This window comes from Macaca mulatta, chromosome 4, assembly GCF_049350105.2.
Source record: "Macaca mulatta isolate MMU2019108-1 chromosome 4, T2T-MMU8v2.0, whole genome shotgun sequence".
In the NCBI taxonomy this organism is placed as follows: Eukaryota; Metazoa; Chordata; class Mammalia; order Primates; family Cercopithecidae; genus Macaca; species Macaca mulatta.
The window spans coordinates 48,952,286-48,970,071 of NC_133409.1; the positions used below are offsets into that span (position 1 = coordinate 48,952,286).

The following is a 17,786-nucleotide window of genomic DNA, read 5'->3' on the forward strand; positions in this document are numbered from 1 at the left end:
CATCTTGCAGATTAGAATATGCTGAGTACTCAATCGGAGGAGGTTAAAAGTCATAGAATATTGGTGGTCTTCCAAGTTGAGAACAGTTCACTTGGATCCAAGACCCTATTTCAGATTCAACATTCAATACCCTAAGGCATAAAAATGGCGTCTTATTGTAGACAGTGGAAATAACTGATAAGGATTTAATTAATAGTTGCTTGTGGTTTTGCAGTGCCAGTCCAAGTTTATTTTCATTGCTGGGTACTGCAGTCCTAGAGGCAAAGAGAATGAGTGTAAGGTTCCTGCTAGATGTTGAAAAGGGAAGGGCAGAATAAACAAAGGGCCCTTTGATAATGATTTCTTAGCTAGTCCAGTGGATAACATGAGTCTCATCGAGAGAATCCTCCGGGACTTTGTCATCTACATTGAATTTACAGGTGGTCTTTACTTAAAATATCTGAAGTTAATGGAATCATGAAACGGATCTTTCTTTTCTCTTTAGATTGTGACATTAGGCATATTTGGAAACAACAGTAAAATGCAACTTCCTGTGTTTAGCAGACTTAGCAACACATCTTATACGGTGCAGGGTTTTTAAAAACCAAAAGGAACAACAACTTGTATCTGACTAAATAATGCCTAATTACTTTCACCTTGATTTACTAAGTGTTGTATTAATCAAGTAAGCAACTGGGCTTTTCAATAAAATAGTTTTATGTTTGTTGGTTTGGTTTTTAAAATTTATTTTTTGCAGGTGCAAGCATAAAAATAAAAAAAATTCAGCAATTTCCCAGCTGGTAGGAAATAGAGCCAAGTCCAACTCTTAGCTCCTCTCTCATTCTTGTATATGATGTCAACCTTCTTGCTTAGTTTCTTTCCTTAATCCAGGGCATTTCTGCTATAGAGTAGTGGGGATTTCCCTTGAGTCTTAGTTGGTTTTAGCAGCTCCCAGCAATTATCTTGAGACCAATGGAGAATGCAGGTATCCGTTTTGGGTGGGTATACAGGAATTTATTTCAGGGGGCATTTTTGTTTTCCTGGAGACCTCTAGAAGACCAGGAAAATATTTTTTCCAAGAAATTTTGCTGCCCCAATTGCTCCAAATCATAAATAACCCACTCTCTATTTTTACTCCCCACAGAACCTCTTATCAGCCTTTTTCCACTTGCTTACATGTATTATCTCTATTAACACTAGCCACAACCCAAATCGTGAATTGTATTACCCCATTCTACAGATGAGGGACTCTGAAAGGTTGAATTACAGACCTAAGGTTACCAACTAGAATGGGGAGGAACAGATTATTACATTCAAATCTTTCTGGCACTGAAAGCCCATGTTTTTCGTTTGCAGTACTCACAGGTACGTGTTTATATTTAAAATGGCTATTTCCTATTTTTTAAGCATATGCAAAGTTGTATCAGTGTGACAAATAGCTAAAGAATTAAACAAAACAAACCATTTTCTTCTCTGGAAGCTTTAGTGTGGAAATACCTAAGTGTCAGCCTCCTTCCATTTGCGTTTGCTCCCCTTAGGGTACTGGTCTAACGGGAGATATTTGCTTCACAGTGGAAAGATGAGATAGGAGAGGTGGTGTGTTCTGTTTAAATTGGAATAAAAACTTGTTGCTGGCTGCTAGTCTTAAAGAATGATTCCTCGTCATTGAACATGTTACATTGTAGAGTCAGATGTTTGCCACCACCACAATGGGCCATTATGCAAGGTAGTTCTACCTTGTAGCTCTGATATATTCAGTTAATCGAAAGCCTAAAATATTGCCACATAACTAAACATCTCTCATAATGCTATATTATCAAATAATTTAATTTCAGATTAAAAAGGTATTATAGTTTTCTATATTGTTCCACTGTTTTCTAAGAGATTCAGGTTCTCGTGTGTGATGCCTAAAGAGAATGGAAAAAACAAAAGCAGTTTGGATTTAGTTCCAATTTAGTTAGATAATTTATTTTCTCGTTTCTTTGCCATGGAACAAAATTGCCTTTCTGGCTTCCCCAATTAGGAGAAAAAAGGTTAAGTTTGAAGAAAAATCTGAGATGAGAAAGAAGGAAATGTTAACAAAGAGAGTGCTCTTGAAGAAATTAATTTTCACCACTCATCGCTGGGTGAAAATAGAAACTTCTTAAAAGACAATTTCACATATAAATTATTCCAGCTGTTTTTCAATTATTTGTCTTTGATGAATTGTCTTTCAATTACCTTGTAAAGAGCAATTAAGTGTTTGCTTACCTGAAAACTGTGTCAGCGACGTCTGTACCATTCTTATGAGTGTTAATCATCCTTCCTGCTGGCTCTGATGTTTTCCCAGTTTCAAACATTAGTGTTTGTTATATTATCTTTCAAAATATTTGGAATTCTACAGGAAGGCACTGTTGGAAACAGTTTCCTCTGTGAAAAATCTAAAGACCTGCTAAAATAAATCATAGCCTAGGCCTTGTAAATTATTGCCCCACATTTTCCCATGACTTACTCTTTTTGTAAATATTTTTAGGGACCTTTTTGTGGCCTAAGTACAGTATAGGGACACCACCAGGAATAAAATCAACTTGCTCCCTGTCCTCATGGGACTGCTAATCTAGTGGTGAGAATTATTATTTTTCCTCGCTTCTCAGAGAGGTAGTCTTTTTTTTTAACCTACTCACTTAATAACAACAACAATTAAAAATCATTTTTACAGTTTCTGAAAACATTGGTGAATTACAATTGGCTACTTCTGAGGTTCTGTTATGGGCTTTTCTCCATCATTCTAGAACATGTTCAATGTTTCTTCAGACCAGTATTGAAAATCTCAATAAAAATTATATTAGAAAAAGATTTTGGAATAAGCTGGTTTTTTGATGGTGCCCTAATTGGATTCAGAGGCTTTCTGTATGTGTTTTATCCAAATCCTGCTCGTGCAACTCATTCTCTGGAATGCTTGTTTAACACACTTGTCGTTTTAAAGAAAGAAACCAAAATAGAACATCTCACAAGTGGGGCATCCTCAATAACTATGTTAGAAACAATATAAAATCAACACTAAAGGCATCATTTTTATAAAATCGTTTTTTTAAAAAGCAATTAGTGGAATTGTTTCTCTCTCTCAAGAGAATTAGGTATACAAACCGAGGAATGTTAATCCTTTGCTTTTCAGTGGCTTTTAAATGGTTTCCTGTTTAATTTGAATAGGATATTTCTACCTTTTAGGCAATGCTATGAAACTAGACTAAACCTCTGTAGCCCTCAAACAATTCTACCCTGAATTTTAACTCATAATTTGGAGGCCATTTTGTGCTATGTCTGCCATGGGAACTAATGCTACAGTGCCACTGTGTGAGCCCCTGGGGTCCCCCACGTTTCCTACTCACTACACGTTGCAGGTCTACATTTGGGTGAATGGTTGTTTGACTAATGTCAGCCTCTCTCATAGCCTGCAAGCCTCCTAAGGGCAGAGATCTGATCTGTTTTTGCTTACTGTTGTAGCCCTTCCTCTATAATACTGCTCAATAAATTGTGAATGAATGTCTCCATTCCACAGTGAGCACACTTTGCTACAGCCTCATTATTTTTTGCAGATGTCACCTTCCTCTTCTCCCTTGGATTGTCTGAAACCTGGGTCTCCTTGGCAACACTGTTGCCCTGTTAATTCTCTATAAGGGAGGCTCTGTTGTCCTTCACCTCTCCTATCACAGGGGGCGTTGACATTGCATCAACTCCCCAGCGCTATTTCCTGCTCGTTTTGCGTCTGGTCTTGTGCATGCCCTCATTTGAGGTAGGTACCATCTGCTGAGTTTTCCTTCACGTTTCTTTGGTGCTGTCATCTCCTGACTTCCTGGTTATTTCCTCATATTCACTGGATGAAGTTCAGACTCTCCCACTCCACCCCAAATCTTGCTATGACCTGAAGGAATTCAGTCCCCATGCAGTCCCCGTGTGGCTGGTCTGATATCCTGGCTGGTGCAACTCTGCAGCCCTTCTTCTTTCTTGCGTCTTCAACACCCCAACACCGAGGGCTCCTTTTCCTCAGCCCATGAGCCTGCTCGAGTGTCCTTCACACTTTATGAATTTAAAACAAACAGCAAACAAAACTTTTTTCTTTAGTTGTTCATTCTCAATGCTAAAGAATTTCGAGGTTCTTTATTGTGCAAAGCCCTCTTGCTCCTAAATGTAATCATTCTCTAGGAGTTTACCCCTGGTCCTCAACAGCTGCTTTTGTTTGGAAGACTCCACCAAATAACTTCAACTCCAGTTTCTTGCTAGAGTGCCAGTAATGCATTTCTGACTGTCCGTTGGACATCTTCCCTTGAATGTTCTGCCAACACCTGAAGTTCATGGTGCCTGAACACAAGCTGAAGGTCTCTCCTCCAAATTTTCTCTCTTCTTGACATCCCGCCATACCCTTGTAGAGGTTCAGGCCATGGAGTTCTTCGACTTCTCCAGGCAGTTCCTCAGACTCCTCTCTTCTTTCTCCTCAATGTCCCTCAGATCATCCATCATTTCCAGTCCCTTTTCACTCCTCTCCAAGTTCAGATGGCTGGGTTGCTGCAGTCATCTCAACTGAGCTATAAGGACATAAATCTGGGAGCCTTGGGGACTCCGTATGACTAATTGACATAAATTCTTCTCCATGGGATCTATCTCCCAGCATTCTGTTTTCCACAGTATATGCCTGCAGGTTTCACGTCTGCCTTGGGGAGATTGTCCAGGATGCTACATGTGGCCACCGTCTCTCCACAGATACCAGCCTTGGGGACTTTGTATGACTGCCAGGAGGCTCTTGGACATAGAGAGTACATTAGTTACATTATATGTATATGTATATTCTCTGGGCTTTTATTTATCCACCAGCCTTTTGACTTAAAGATATTGGTCTAGATTTAATGTGTTATTTTAATAATATTTCTGTTACATTCATCCTCTGTGGGAATTTTTTCATAATTTTGTCTGAAACAAAATTTAGCCCCTTACTTAAAAACTGGGATATTTCAGCCAGGTGTGGTGGTTCACGCCTGTAAAACAAACACTTTGGGAGGCTGAGGTGTGCGGATCACTCTAGCTTAGGAGTTTGAGACTGGCCTGACCAACATGCTGAAACCCTGTCTCTACTAAAAATACAAAAATTAGCAAGGCGTGGTGGCATGCACCTGTAATCCCAGCTACTTGGGAGGCTGAGGTAGGAGAATCACTTGAACCTGGGAGCTGGAGGTTGCAGTGAGCTGAGATCTTACCACTGCACTCCAACCTGGGTGACAGAACGAGACTCCATTGGTTGGAGGCAGTGGGGAGGGGGGACGAGAGGAGAAGTGTGGTATTTCAACAGATTTTATTTTACAATTTATATATAAGGTCTGCCAGCTTCTCCCCTAAAGGTCTGTCCCCATGCACATTCCCAGTATGAACAGGGTGATCATTATCCTAACATGGATGAGGTGAAATTTTCTCACTTGGCAGATTGTCCGTTGGGGGCATATCAGCTTTTTCTTCCTTTTCACAAACACAGCACACACTCTACACACCATGACCTGCTCCACTCCACACTCTGGGAGTTGTTGTATATGACTAACATCTACCGAGAACAAGATAGGTTGTTGGTTGATTCCTGTCACATTTTTCCTCTCTGTAGCAAACATCTTGCTATTCCTAAGCAGTCATCCTATCTGTTCATAGAGACAACCCCTTCCCTTGTAGTGATAACGGTGGCATTCAAAATGTAAAATGCTTTTATTTACATTAAAATTGATTTTCCATTAGCAAAGTGGCCCTTTGCTTACTCAATCAGCATTTCTGTAAACCCCAAATAAGAGCGACTTTATTTAATCTGTTAAATATCCTGTAGCAAGTCTAGGGGATATTGTTCATGTCAGTGAATCAGGATGTCACGCAGCTGCACAAACATATTCGTTCAGCAGGCCTGTTGGCCACAAGTTTAAACTCTGGAATTCTCTGTCAGTGCTTGCAGGCAGATGGAAGTCCTTAGTAGCTTTTCCCTCTGGGAGTTTAAAAATAATGTCTGCCTCTGTTAAAAAAACAAGTTTAAAAATTGATAGTATCAAACTTCTAAAATTAATATTATGATAAATAAGGATTCTGTGCAATCAAATTACTTTAGTCAGTATAAGATATAGAGTACACTCTGCATGCCGCCAGCGTGAAATTAACCATGACGACACTGGGCATTGTTGTAGACAGCAAAACAGTACCTGCCCTAACTCCTTGGATTAGCCCAATAAGTTGTTAGGAGTTGAATTGAGTTACTACTCATTAGGGTTTATCTCTTGCCTTCTCTTAAAATAGAAATCCACTCCCACCCACTACCTTCCTCCCCATTTTTGTACAAGGAATACTTGGGAGGTAAACTGCCTGAGTTTAAATCCTGCTTACCAGCTGTGGGATCTTGCTAGTTGCTTGGTCTCTCTCAGCCTCAATTTCCTCATCTATAAAATGGGAATACTAATAGCAACTACTTCGCAGGGTTGTAGTAATGATGAAAGAGGCAGTATTTATAAGGCACTGAGAACTGGTCCTTTTTTTAGCATAATAAAATATCAAGTACTAGAATAGGTCTTAATGTGACCTACAAGACTGATAAACTCAGCACAAAGCAATATGAAGTCAGAATTTTTAAAGTTGGAAAGGAGCCTAGAGATCATTTAACCTAGTCTCCTAATTTCAGCCATGAAAAATTGGGGTCCTTGTTCAAGGTCACAGGGCTGATTAAGTGACAGAGTTAGAACTAGGCTCCAGCTCTCTTCTTGGCTTACAGTTCACCATCCCAGTTGGGTGGTCAAAACCCAGAACAATAACATAGATTTATTGCTTGTCCTGATTGTGCAATGTCTTCTTTGCTTTTTTTTGTTTTTTTTTTTGTTTGTTTTTTTTTGAGACAGGAATGCAGTGGCATGATCTTGGCTCACTGCAACCTCTACCTCCCAGGTTCAAGTGATCCTCCTGCCTCAGCCTCCCGCGTAGCTAGGACTACAGGTGCACACCACCACACCTAGCTAATTTTTTGTATTTTTAGTAGAGATGGGGTTTCACCATGTTGGCCAGGATGGTCTCGATGGTCTCGATCTCCTGACCTCGTGATCCACCCGCCTCGTCCTCCCAAAGTGCTGGGATTACAGGCATGAGCCACGGTGCCGGCCTGCTTTTTTCTTTTTTACAAATGGTCTTACTGCTATTTTAGAGCTACTAGGAGTGTTGCTGGTTCACCATGAGTTTAGCTATCATATGCCAATGGAGACAGCCTGGTAGAGTGGGAAATAAGCCTGGATCAGGAATCAGGTGACCAAGACTCTTATCTCTGTCACTAGTTAACAATTTGGGAACCCAGATAGCCTTCCTGGCTCCCAGTTTCCTTATATATAGGGCTTTAATATATAGGATAATATGAAAGTACTAAACATGATTGTTGTCCCATGGTGGATAACACTGTAGCCCAGTGCTTTTATAAATTACATTGCTCAGAGCTCTGCTGAGTGCTCTAATATGCATTGTAAGAATAGATATACATCTTTTTTTTTTTTTAACAGAAAATAAACTACATCTCTACCTTTTATCTTGCTTCGGTGAAATTCTAGTTTATCATGGCTTCGGGGCAACATCAAAAGATGGTAGAGAAGTAGATTCGCTTTCCCAGAAACGAAGTAAGGGAAAAAAGTTCCACAGATGAATTTCACAGACATTCAGTGAAAGAAATACAAAAGATCATATTGTGTGATACACTAAATTGAAGTTCAAGAACAGGTAAAACAGGCCAGGCACAGCGGCTCACACCTGTAATCCCAGCACTTTGGGAAGCCCAGGCAGGTGGATCAATTGAATCCAGGAGTTTGAGACCAGCCTGGGCAACATGGTAAAATCCTATCTCTACAAAAAATTACAAAAAAAAAAAAAAAAAAAAAAAAAGGAACAGATAATACAAATCAATGCTGCTGGAAGTCAAAACAGTGGTTATCTGGGGGAATAGAGGTGAGAGGGTTGCTATTGATTTGGAAGAAGCATAAGGAGGCTTTCTGGGGCTTTTTTTTTTTTTTTTTTTTTTGAGACGGAGTCTCGCTCTGTCCCCGGGCTGGAGTGCAGTGGCCAGATCTCAGCTCACTGCAAGCTCCGCCTCCCGGGTTTACGCCATTCTCCTGCCTCAGCCTCCCGAGTAGCTGGGACTACAGGCGCCCGCCACGTCGCCCGGCTAGCTTTTTGTATTTTTTAGTAGAGACGGGGTTTCACCCTGTTAGCCAGGATGGTCTCGATCTCCTGACCTCGTGATCCGCCTGTCTCGGCCTCCCAAAGTGCTGGGATTACAGGCTTGAGCCACCGCGCCCGGCCTCTGGGGCTTTGAAATGATTGATATTTGGTCTGAATGGGATTGTAAGTGCAATATCATTTACGTTCTGACTGTATGCCTCGAAAAAATCTTTTTGGAAAATCTCCATAGTATTAATTTTAATGACAGTGGGAACTACTGGTCTTATCCCAACTCCCTTTAGATAAATTTGTACCTTCTTTCAAGTGATGGGGGAAAGGAAATTGGCAAATTGGGAGGCAAGTATGAATAGCAGGGTTATGAGCAATCTTCCTCCAGGGCTACTAAAATCCTTTCAATACACTCTAATACGGTAATGTTTTCATATTCTATTCTTTTTCTTTAAATTTAATTTCTTCCTTACATTCTGTTCTTTTACTCTTGGGGATTTAAAAAGATGATGGCTAAATAATTTTTAAAATACTTTAGCCATGATTATTACCTTAATGCTGATTATTTTTAAAGGAACCATCAGCTGATGAAAAGCAATTTTCTTCTGAGCCAAGATCTTTTCTAACTCTAAAATTCTATTGTTTTCAGATTTTTAAGTGACGGAATACGTTTATATATAGAAAGTTCAAAAATAATCTAAAATTTTTAGATTATTTAGATATTTGGATAGTTCCTTTAAAATTTTTACATTTAACCCTTTCACATGTTGAAGGACATGACTATAAATTTGTTTTAATTTTTTCCCATAAATATGTGTCATATGTCTCTGATGAACATAGTACTGATAATGAGAAAATTTTTCTTGGCATTACTTTAAAAGATCAGCCAGCCTTGATTTGTTCACTTCATGATAAAGTCCATCATGGGTGGGTGGGTGGGTGGGGGTGTGTGTGTGTGTGTGTGTGTGTGTGTTTGTGTGGTGGAGGGATGTTTGGAATCTCTTCTCTCTGTGTGGTTACACAGTGACTGTTGTTGAATACCTCCTGATGCGTGCTGGAGCTGGCCCTATTGTCTACCATTTTGCAAGATGTTGAATACTGCTTATCTTATCTGGATCCATTATGTGCTAAAAAATGTTGAAACAGCAATTTAAATGTTCTCTTACTTATAGAATACTGGGAATGGAAGTATTAGTAAAGGGAGAATTTTGAAGAGAAAGATGGTCAAGTCTGAAGCATTTTACTTTCCAAAACTCCTTTCAGCTGAAATCTTTACTGTCAGTAAAAGACAGTAGGCACCGAGGCCCCTTCAAGCCAACTTCCTCACTCCTAAGAAAAAATTTTGATCCTCATTTACCTCCATGATAGCGAATGCCACATTTTAAAATATAAACTTCATTTTGGAATAGTTTTAGATTTGCAGAAAAGCTGAAAAAATGATACAGAGAGATCTTATATCAGCATGATACATTTGTTACAACCGAGGAACAAACACTGATATTATTCCTGTTAACTAAACTCCACAGTTTATTAGGATTTCAGTAGTTTTCCCCTAATGTCGTCTTTTTTTGTTCCAGGATGCATTCAGGATGCCATGTTACATGTAGCAGTGGTGTCTCCTTAGGCTCCTCTGGTCTGACAGTTTCTCAGACCTTCCTTGTTTTGAATGACCTTGATAGTTTTGTTTTGGTTTTTGTCTTTTAGATGGTGTCTCGCTCTGTTGCCCAGGCTGGAGTGCAGTGGCACAATCTCAGCTCACTGCAACCTCTGCATCCTGGGTTCAAGTGATTCTCCTGCCTCAGCCTCCCCAGTAGCTGGGACTACATGCACGCACCACCATGCCCGGATAATTTTTTGTATTTTTAGTAGAGATGGGGTTTCACCATGTTAGCCAGGATGGTCTCGATCTCCTGACCTTGTGATCTGCCTGCCTCGGCCTCCCAAAGTGCTGGGATTATAGGCGTGAGCCACCGCACCCAGACTTGTTTTGTTTTTGAGATGAGTCTTGCTTTGTAGCCCAGGCTGGAGTAAAGTGGCGTGATCTCGGCTCACTGCAGCCTCCACTTGCTGGGTTCAGGCTTTTCTCCTGCCTCAGCCTCCCAAGCGCCTGCTACCAAGCCTGGCTAATTTTTGTATTTTTAGTAGAGGTGGAGTTTCACCATGTTGCCCAGGCTGGTCTCGAACTCCTGACCTCGCGTGATCTGCCCACCTCAGCCTTCCAAACTGCTGGGATTACAGGCGTGACCCACCATGCCTGGCCAGACCTTGAAAGGTTTGAGATGTACTGGTCAGGTATTTTAGAAATATTTCTCAATTTAGTTTTGCCTGATGTTTTCCTTGTAGTTACTACAGCATTGTGGGTTTTGAAGTACCATTCTCCTTATATCATATCAAGAGTACATACTGTCAGCACAACTTATCACTGATGATGTGAACCTCGCTCCCTGGCTAAGGTCCTGTTTGTCAGCATCTTCACCATAAAGCCACTCCTTTCTCCTCTCTTTCCATACTGTACTCTTTGGAAGGAAGTCACTATGGATAGCCCACATTTAAGCAGTCAGGAGTTAAGCTCCACTTTCTTGAGAGAGGGTTATGTATATAAATTATTTGGAATTCTGTAAGGATTTATCTCTTCTCCCACATTCATTTATTCATTCAATATTTATCTATATGAGTATGGATTTGTGGATGTTTATTTTATACTTTGGGTTATAATCTAATACTATATTTTTTCTTTGTTGCTGAGATTATTCCAACTTTGGCCTTTGGAAACGTTTGAGTGGGCTCCTGTATCCCTTTAACCTACCCCCTCCCATCAGTTTGCTTTTTGAGCACTTTCTGGGACTACAAGATGTTGCAGGGCTCATCTAGTGTTTTCCATGCCCCAGCTCTAGAAGCAGCCTTTTCTGTAAGGAGGGTGGTGTCTGTCTATTGGAGAATGCTATTAGAAACCAAGATCTACGTGCTGGACGTGCTCTTTGCTACTGGGGAGTTATTACTTCTAGGCCTTCTGAGAGGACAGAGCTAGCAAATACATGTGTGTAAGTAAACCCATGCATATATACATGTCTATAATTCATTTACTTATCTATCTGTCTACCTGGCCAAGCGTGGGTTCATGCAGATGTCTCCAACTCTAATCAGGGCTGCATGGATCATTCTAGCTTTACTCTCTCGCTTATCTGTAACCTCCCTCTCCAGTTGCTTGTCTGTAACCTCTCTCTCCAGTAGTGAGAAACCTGGCTTCCACCATCTGCCATTCTTGTACTTCCTTGTTTGATCTCAATATACATGTTCAGCAGTCTCAGAATTTTTTACCTGCACCCCGTGTGATGCCACACATTTTGATTCTTCTGTTCATTTTCTCTTCTTCTCCACTTGCCATTTATTTTACCCTTAAAAGGAAGAGATTTGACCCAACCCACTGTAAACTCTGATTAATAAGAGAGTAAGGAACTCCTTTAGACAAAGGAAGGCAAGGATAGCCACTTGACTGCCTTAGAAACCGTGATCCGAGCTCGTCTGTGATGGCTTATACCATCAGTTCACCCTAACCAATAGTGGGTTGCTTCTGTGCCCAGATGTTGTACATTCGCCCTTGTTTAATGATAGCAATATATCTTAAGTTATTGAGACTTGAGAGAGAGAAAGAGACCTCATGTAAACGTAGGCAATAAAGTTAAATCTTCCCTAAGCACTCTTCTGATTTTTCTTTGCCATATGTTCTGTGGGTTTTAAAGGGGAAAGTGACAGAATTATAATAGAAATATGAAAACTGTAATAGAAATAAAAATATACACAGATAATCTTAATATTGTAAAAACATAACAAAGCACAAAAAATAACAAAGCCTGGAAACTATATTTTAAGTAAATAAAGTTTGATATGCTTGGTTTTTTTTTTTTAACTTTCTTAAAGCATACACAGCAGAGTGTTATCAAAGCATTATTATTATTATTATTATTATTATTATTTTTTTTTTTTTTTTTTTTTGAGACGGAGTCTTGCTCTGTCACCCAGGCTGGAGTGCAGTGGCCGGATCTCAGCTCACTGCAAGCTCCGCCTCCCGGGTTTACGCCGTTCTCCTGCCTCAGCCTCCCGAGTAGCTGGGACTACAGGCGCCCGCCACCTCGCCCGGCTAGTTTTTTTGTATTTTTTAGTAGAGACGGGGTTTCACCGTGTTAGCCGGGATCGTCTCTCGATCTCCTGGCCTCGTGATCCGCCCGTCTTGGCCTCCCAAAGTGCTGGGATTACAGGCTTGAGCCACCGCGCCCGGCCTCAAAGCATTATTTACCACACACGATTTCTCCTAGTTATTTTTGCTACAATTGGGCTTCAAAAATGCATTCTCATCGACCTTCAGATATTTAAGGATATTTGGAGAAAAGTTGAGACCATGTTTTTTACCACCTACTTGTTTTCTGCAGGGCGGCTGTCAGTTTGTACGAAATTAGTACCTGGAGTTCTTTTACGGAGATTCTTTTCTAAGTGGTCTTTCAGCTACAACATTGTGAGTCGTAATACTATGCCACATCTGTCTCAATTTCTCAGTGCCTGAAATAATTATGTGTGGGGAAAAATTGATATCAAAAATATCATAACCATTAAATAGTATAAACATACAATGAACTCTATTAAGTAGATTCAATTTTTCTAAGAATCCCTATCATTTATTTATCAAATCTCAAAGGGAAGACTATTCAAACCTACAATTTATTTCATATGTGTATTAGTCTGTTCTCGCACTGCTGTAAAGAAATACCAGAGAGTGGGTAATTTATGTAGAAAAGAGGTTTAATTGGCTCATAGTTCTGCAGGCTAGCTTCTGCTTAGCTTCTGGAAAAGTCTCAGGAAACTTACAATCATGGCACCGAGTGAAGGGGAAGCAGGCATGTCTTATATGGCTGGAGCAGGAGGAAGAGAGAGAGAGAGGTGCTACACACTTTTAAACAACTGGAATTCATGTGATCTCACCCACTATACAGTATCAAGAGGGGACGGTGCTAAACAATTCGTGAGAACTCTGCCGCCATGATCCATTCCTCCCACCCTGCTCCACCTCCAACACTGAGGATTACAATTTGACATGAGATTTGGGTGGGGATTCATATCTAAACCCTATCAATATGATAATTATCTAGCCTCGTTTATTTTTGGCTTATATGGTCACATTTGTGCTGGGACTGCCTAATTGATACATTTCTGTTTAAATAAAAAATAAAACCTGTATGTATTTTCTGATTTCTTAGCAATTGGTGGTGCAGGGAAATTCTGTTAGGTGTGGGCTCGTTTCAGTGGGAAGATAGACTGAGCTGTGTCATTTAAAGTGTCTACATTTGATTAGCTAATGACTGTATTTCAAAATATGCTGTGTTTTCAAATGTAGAACTCAAGTGTGAAAAGGTAAGTTCTGATGAATGACAAGTTACTCTTAGTAACATAAAAGTGGACCAAAATTAACATTGAAAGCAATCAGGAAATTTTACCTTTCATCTGGGATTTACCTGGCAATTTGTTTTTATCTGCATATAAATGCAAAATTCACCAGACTTACTGTGAAATAATTTATGGAAAGTTTCAAATGGATTTTAATGGAAAACTGATCCACAAGCAAAATTACAGAAATATCATAGCAATGCCAGTGTCCTACGTATCTAAAGAAGAGAGTTAATATTCTTCCCATGCTACTCAAAAGCGGGTGACAGTGGTCCTCACATTCATGATTTAAGAGAAGTACAATGGCACATTGGCCACCTGTGCCAACATATGGTTTCTAATTGCAAGTGTGGTTTATGATAGGGGAAAAATAGGCTGTTCTTAATTGCTTCAGAGAGAAAGTAGAATTTTTGTGGAGCATCAGGGAACTGGATATGTGGGTTGGGAGAGAAAGATCCCACCATATTGTAAGAAAATGAAAACTAGACAGGTAACCACAGAGATGAATTTGAGATGGAAACTTTCGTTTCCTATGTTCATAATAATCAGCCCTTTTATATTTTACTGCGTTTAAGTTGTTCAAAGTTAAGCCCTTACATGAGAGTTCAGCGGAAAGTCTTCATGAAGAAGTAAAACCATACTCTCAGTTCCCCTCTGGGTTTGCACTCTGGTTCAAGGAGGGAAGTTGGACAGGAGTAGAATTGAAGTAATAAATATTTTGCTCCTTTATTCTGAATTAGCTTCAAAATCAGTCTGTCTCCTGTATCTCTATCTGTTGTGCTATGGCTGAAAGTAGGGTTAGGAACCACTTTCAGAAGAATCAGTCAGCGCAGGACTTGAATCTCCAATTTTCCCTAGCAATGCGCAGTGTCTGCCCATCTCTGCCCAGATAGTACCTGAAATTACAGTAGACTTCACTAGTGGGAGGAACAGGAGTTATTCCTATTTGGAATAGGAATAACTAAATCCTTATGAGTTAGTTATTCATAAGGATTTAGGAATTGATGTCTATTGATTGTCTTTTTTCATTCAGTTTGAGATTTTCCTGGTTCTTAGTGTGTCAAGTGATTTTTGATGGAAACTTGGACATTTTTGTATTATGTTATGTGACTCTAGATCTTGTTTGAAACCTTCTGTTTTAATTGGCATTGTCTGACACCTCTATAGCAGGGGAAGCAGTGGGTGCCACCTTGTCACCCCTACTGGAGGTAAAAAATCCCAGTTCTCCACTTGTCCTCTGTTGACACACTATGTATGTGTGTGGGGTGTCCTTGTTAGTGGTGGGCACAGGTAGAATTTCCGGATCCCCATGTGATCTCCCTTGATATCACAGTTGGAGTGGTCTTGTTCCTAGTGTGCAATGATTTGACCACCTCTGTTTTGGGGGGAGGGGAGAGATACCCAGTTATTGCTGGGAAGGGATGGATGTCAGGGCTTCCTACATGGTCTCCACTGACACTGTGGAAGATGCTTCATTATCAGCCGCCAGGCATAAAGGTGCTAGTTTCCTGCTTGGTCTTCTCTGACACCACACTAGTGGGGATATTAGGGCTCTTTTTCAGAGCCGCATGAGGGTGGAAATCTAGTAACTCCATTCAGCCTTTGCTAGCATGCATGGTCACCGGTTCTTCCATGGTGCTTGGCTGTAGTAGAGCAGTTATTGTCTAAAAGTTTCTTATTTTGCTACTCTGCCCCTTTCCTGGTTATGTGGCTAGAGAGTGAACATGCTTGTGGTCTGTGCCCATTGGTGTTTCTGGGTTGCTGACTTCCATGCTTGTTGGCCTTTAGAGGTTTCTGACGACTTCAGCTATGAGTCTGGGATATTTGAGGCAAAAAGAAAACCCAGGAATCTCACCACCTTGTTGTTTCTTGGGTTCTGAGGTCCCAGGCTTGTCTACCTTCTCTTGGCCTTACAGAATTTTCTTACATTTATATGTAACATCCGTGTGTGTGTGTGTGTGTGTGTGTGTTTTAAGTTTTATTTAGCCAGAGGAATAAGAAAAAGTAAGTTTGGGCTGGGTGTGGTGGCTCAGGCCTATAATCCCAGCACTTTGGGAGGCTGAGATGGGTGGATCACTTGAGGTCAGGAGTTCGAGACCAGCCTGACCAATATGGTGAAACACCATTTCTACTAAAAATACAAAAATTAGCCGGGCGTGGTGGCATGCACCTGTAGTCAGTCCCAGCTGCTCGGGAGGCTGAGGCAGGAGAATTGCTTGAACCCGGGAGGCGGTGGTTGCAGTGAACTGAGATCACGCCACTGTACTCCAGCTTGGGCGACAGAGCAAGACTCTGTCTCAAAAAGAAAAAGTAAGTCTGTTTTATCTTCTTGGAAGCAGAAGTCCTTGCTGTTCAATTTTTGTTTTTATTTGTTTTACTATTACCAATATTGTATTAAGAAAGTTTTAAAAATACAGAGAAGATAAAAGAATTGGTATCATGCCCCATATACATATCTACCAGCTGGATTCAACACTTAACATTTTGCTCTATTTTACTTTATTGTGCTTTTATCCATCTGCCTATTCCATCTATCTATCCATTTATTATTTTTGATGGACATCAGTACACTTCACCTCTAAACACTTAAGCATACATGTCATTAATTAGACTTCACTGTCTATTTATGCTTTTTTAAAGGTAAATTTTACATAAAGTGAAATGCAAGAAATTGTAAATTCCATTTAATGAGTTTTGGGTCATCCAACCATTGCTGAGATAATTTCCATCACCCCTATATGTTCCCTCAAGTTTCTTCTCAGGTAATTTCTGCCTCCAAGAAGAAACTACTGTTTTGATTTTTCCTTTTTTTTTTTTTTTGCCATAATTTCAAGTGCTATTTTATTGATGGAATAATATTATAGTTCATCCATTCTGGCCTGCTTCCAGTTCTTTGCCATTAAAATTTGATAGTTGGTGTAACATAAGTCATTGCTATCTTCCATCAGCCTAGAACACAGTGCAAGCAAGGCAACTTAAGATTTTGTGCATTTCTTCTGATAAATAAAATAGTGAAGACATACAAAAGCATGTTTTTATCACACACAGTACCCAAATTTTCCACATATTTCTTGTGGTTAGTGTAGTTATCAGTTTCTTTGAAGCTCAAAACCTTTTTTGTAATAAAAGCAAAAGATAGTTTTAGCATTGTAAAAATAGAATTTAGCTTCCTGGCACCAAATTTTATTTTGTGAAAGAGAAACCATGATTTTAACTACACCATAACTGTAATATTCATTACTGAGAATGTCAAACTAGTCTCTGGAGGAACATCCTGTTTCAGAAATACTTAGAATACTCTATTCCTGTACAAAATATTGATAGGGTTGTTGCAGATGGATTTAGCTGTGTTGCAGACACTCATTTGGCCCCATCTATAATGTAAGTCTCTTGTTTCTAGTCTGTTTCCCCAGAATGATTTTCTAAGTTGGCTGTAATTTCTGATTGACTGGTTTACTGATTGATATGAGGGAAGTCCTACCAGCTGTGAAATGGGACAAGTAAACTTTATGTGAGATTCCAATTAGAGTGGATGTGCTTACCGTTAACAGCCCAGGAACCAATCGATGATGTTGTTTTATTAAAACCTTTTTTACAACCTTTCTCTGTCTATATCTTTCTTTATACAGTTGATGGACTGGACAAAGCTTCTATAGCAAACTCAGATGGCCCCACAGCAGGTTCCCAAACACCTCCCTTCAAGAGAAAGGGGAAACTATCCACCATTGGTAAAATCTTTAAGCCTTGGAAATGGAGGAAAAAGAAGACCAGCGACAAATTTAGAGAAACCTCAGCAGGTATGAGTATCATAACTTGTTAGAAGATGGGATAAATCGTAAAATGGTTTAAAAGGTAGAAAATTATGTATTACAGTGTGTTTTTTCCCAGAAAAAATTTAATCCATATTTGAAATGAATTCTTTATTTTATGGATGAAACAACTTAAGAGTTCTGATTTGCCTTCTTTTTGTACTGACCTTAACTTTCTAATATATTCTCATTTAAAAATATATATTTGTAAATTTATATAAAAAATGGATGGGTGAGGCAAGGGAGTGAAATAGTAGAAAATGATAAGTGGAAATGCTGTTCATCAACATTATGATGGCAGCTATCCATTTTTATATACACATGATGTTACATATATATTTAACTAGTTAGACTGTACTATTTATATTA

At 39.7% G+C, this 17,786-nt stretch overlaps 1 protein-coding gene across 10 annotated transcripts in view; it reads left to right on the forward strand.

Annotated features, from left to right (window-relative positions):
- The window catches only part of PHACTR2 (phosphatase and actin regulator 2), a 294,524-nt gene that overhangs the window by 158,760 nt on the left and 117,978 nt on the right, over positions 1-17,786 (forward strand). For all 10 annotated transcript variants that reach the window (XM_077999486.1, XM_077999487.1, XM_077999488.1 and 7 more), the window contains exon 2: positions 17,238-17,405. In XM_077999486.1, coding sequence (XP_077855612.1) covers positions 17,238-17,405 — 168 coding nt within the window. The remainder of the gene's footprint in view (positions 1-17,237; positions 17,406-17,786) is intronic.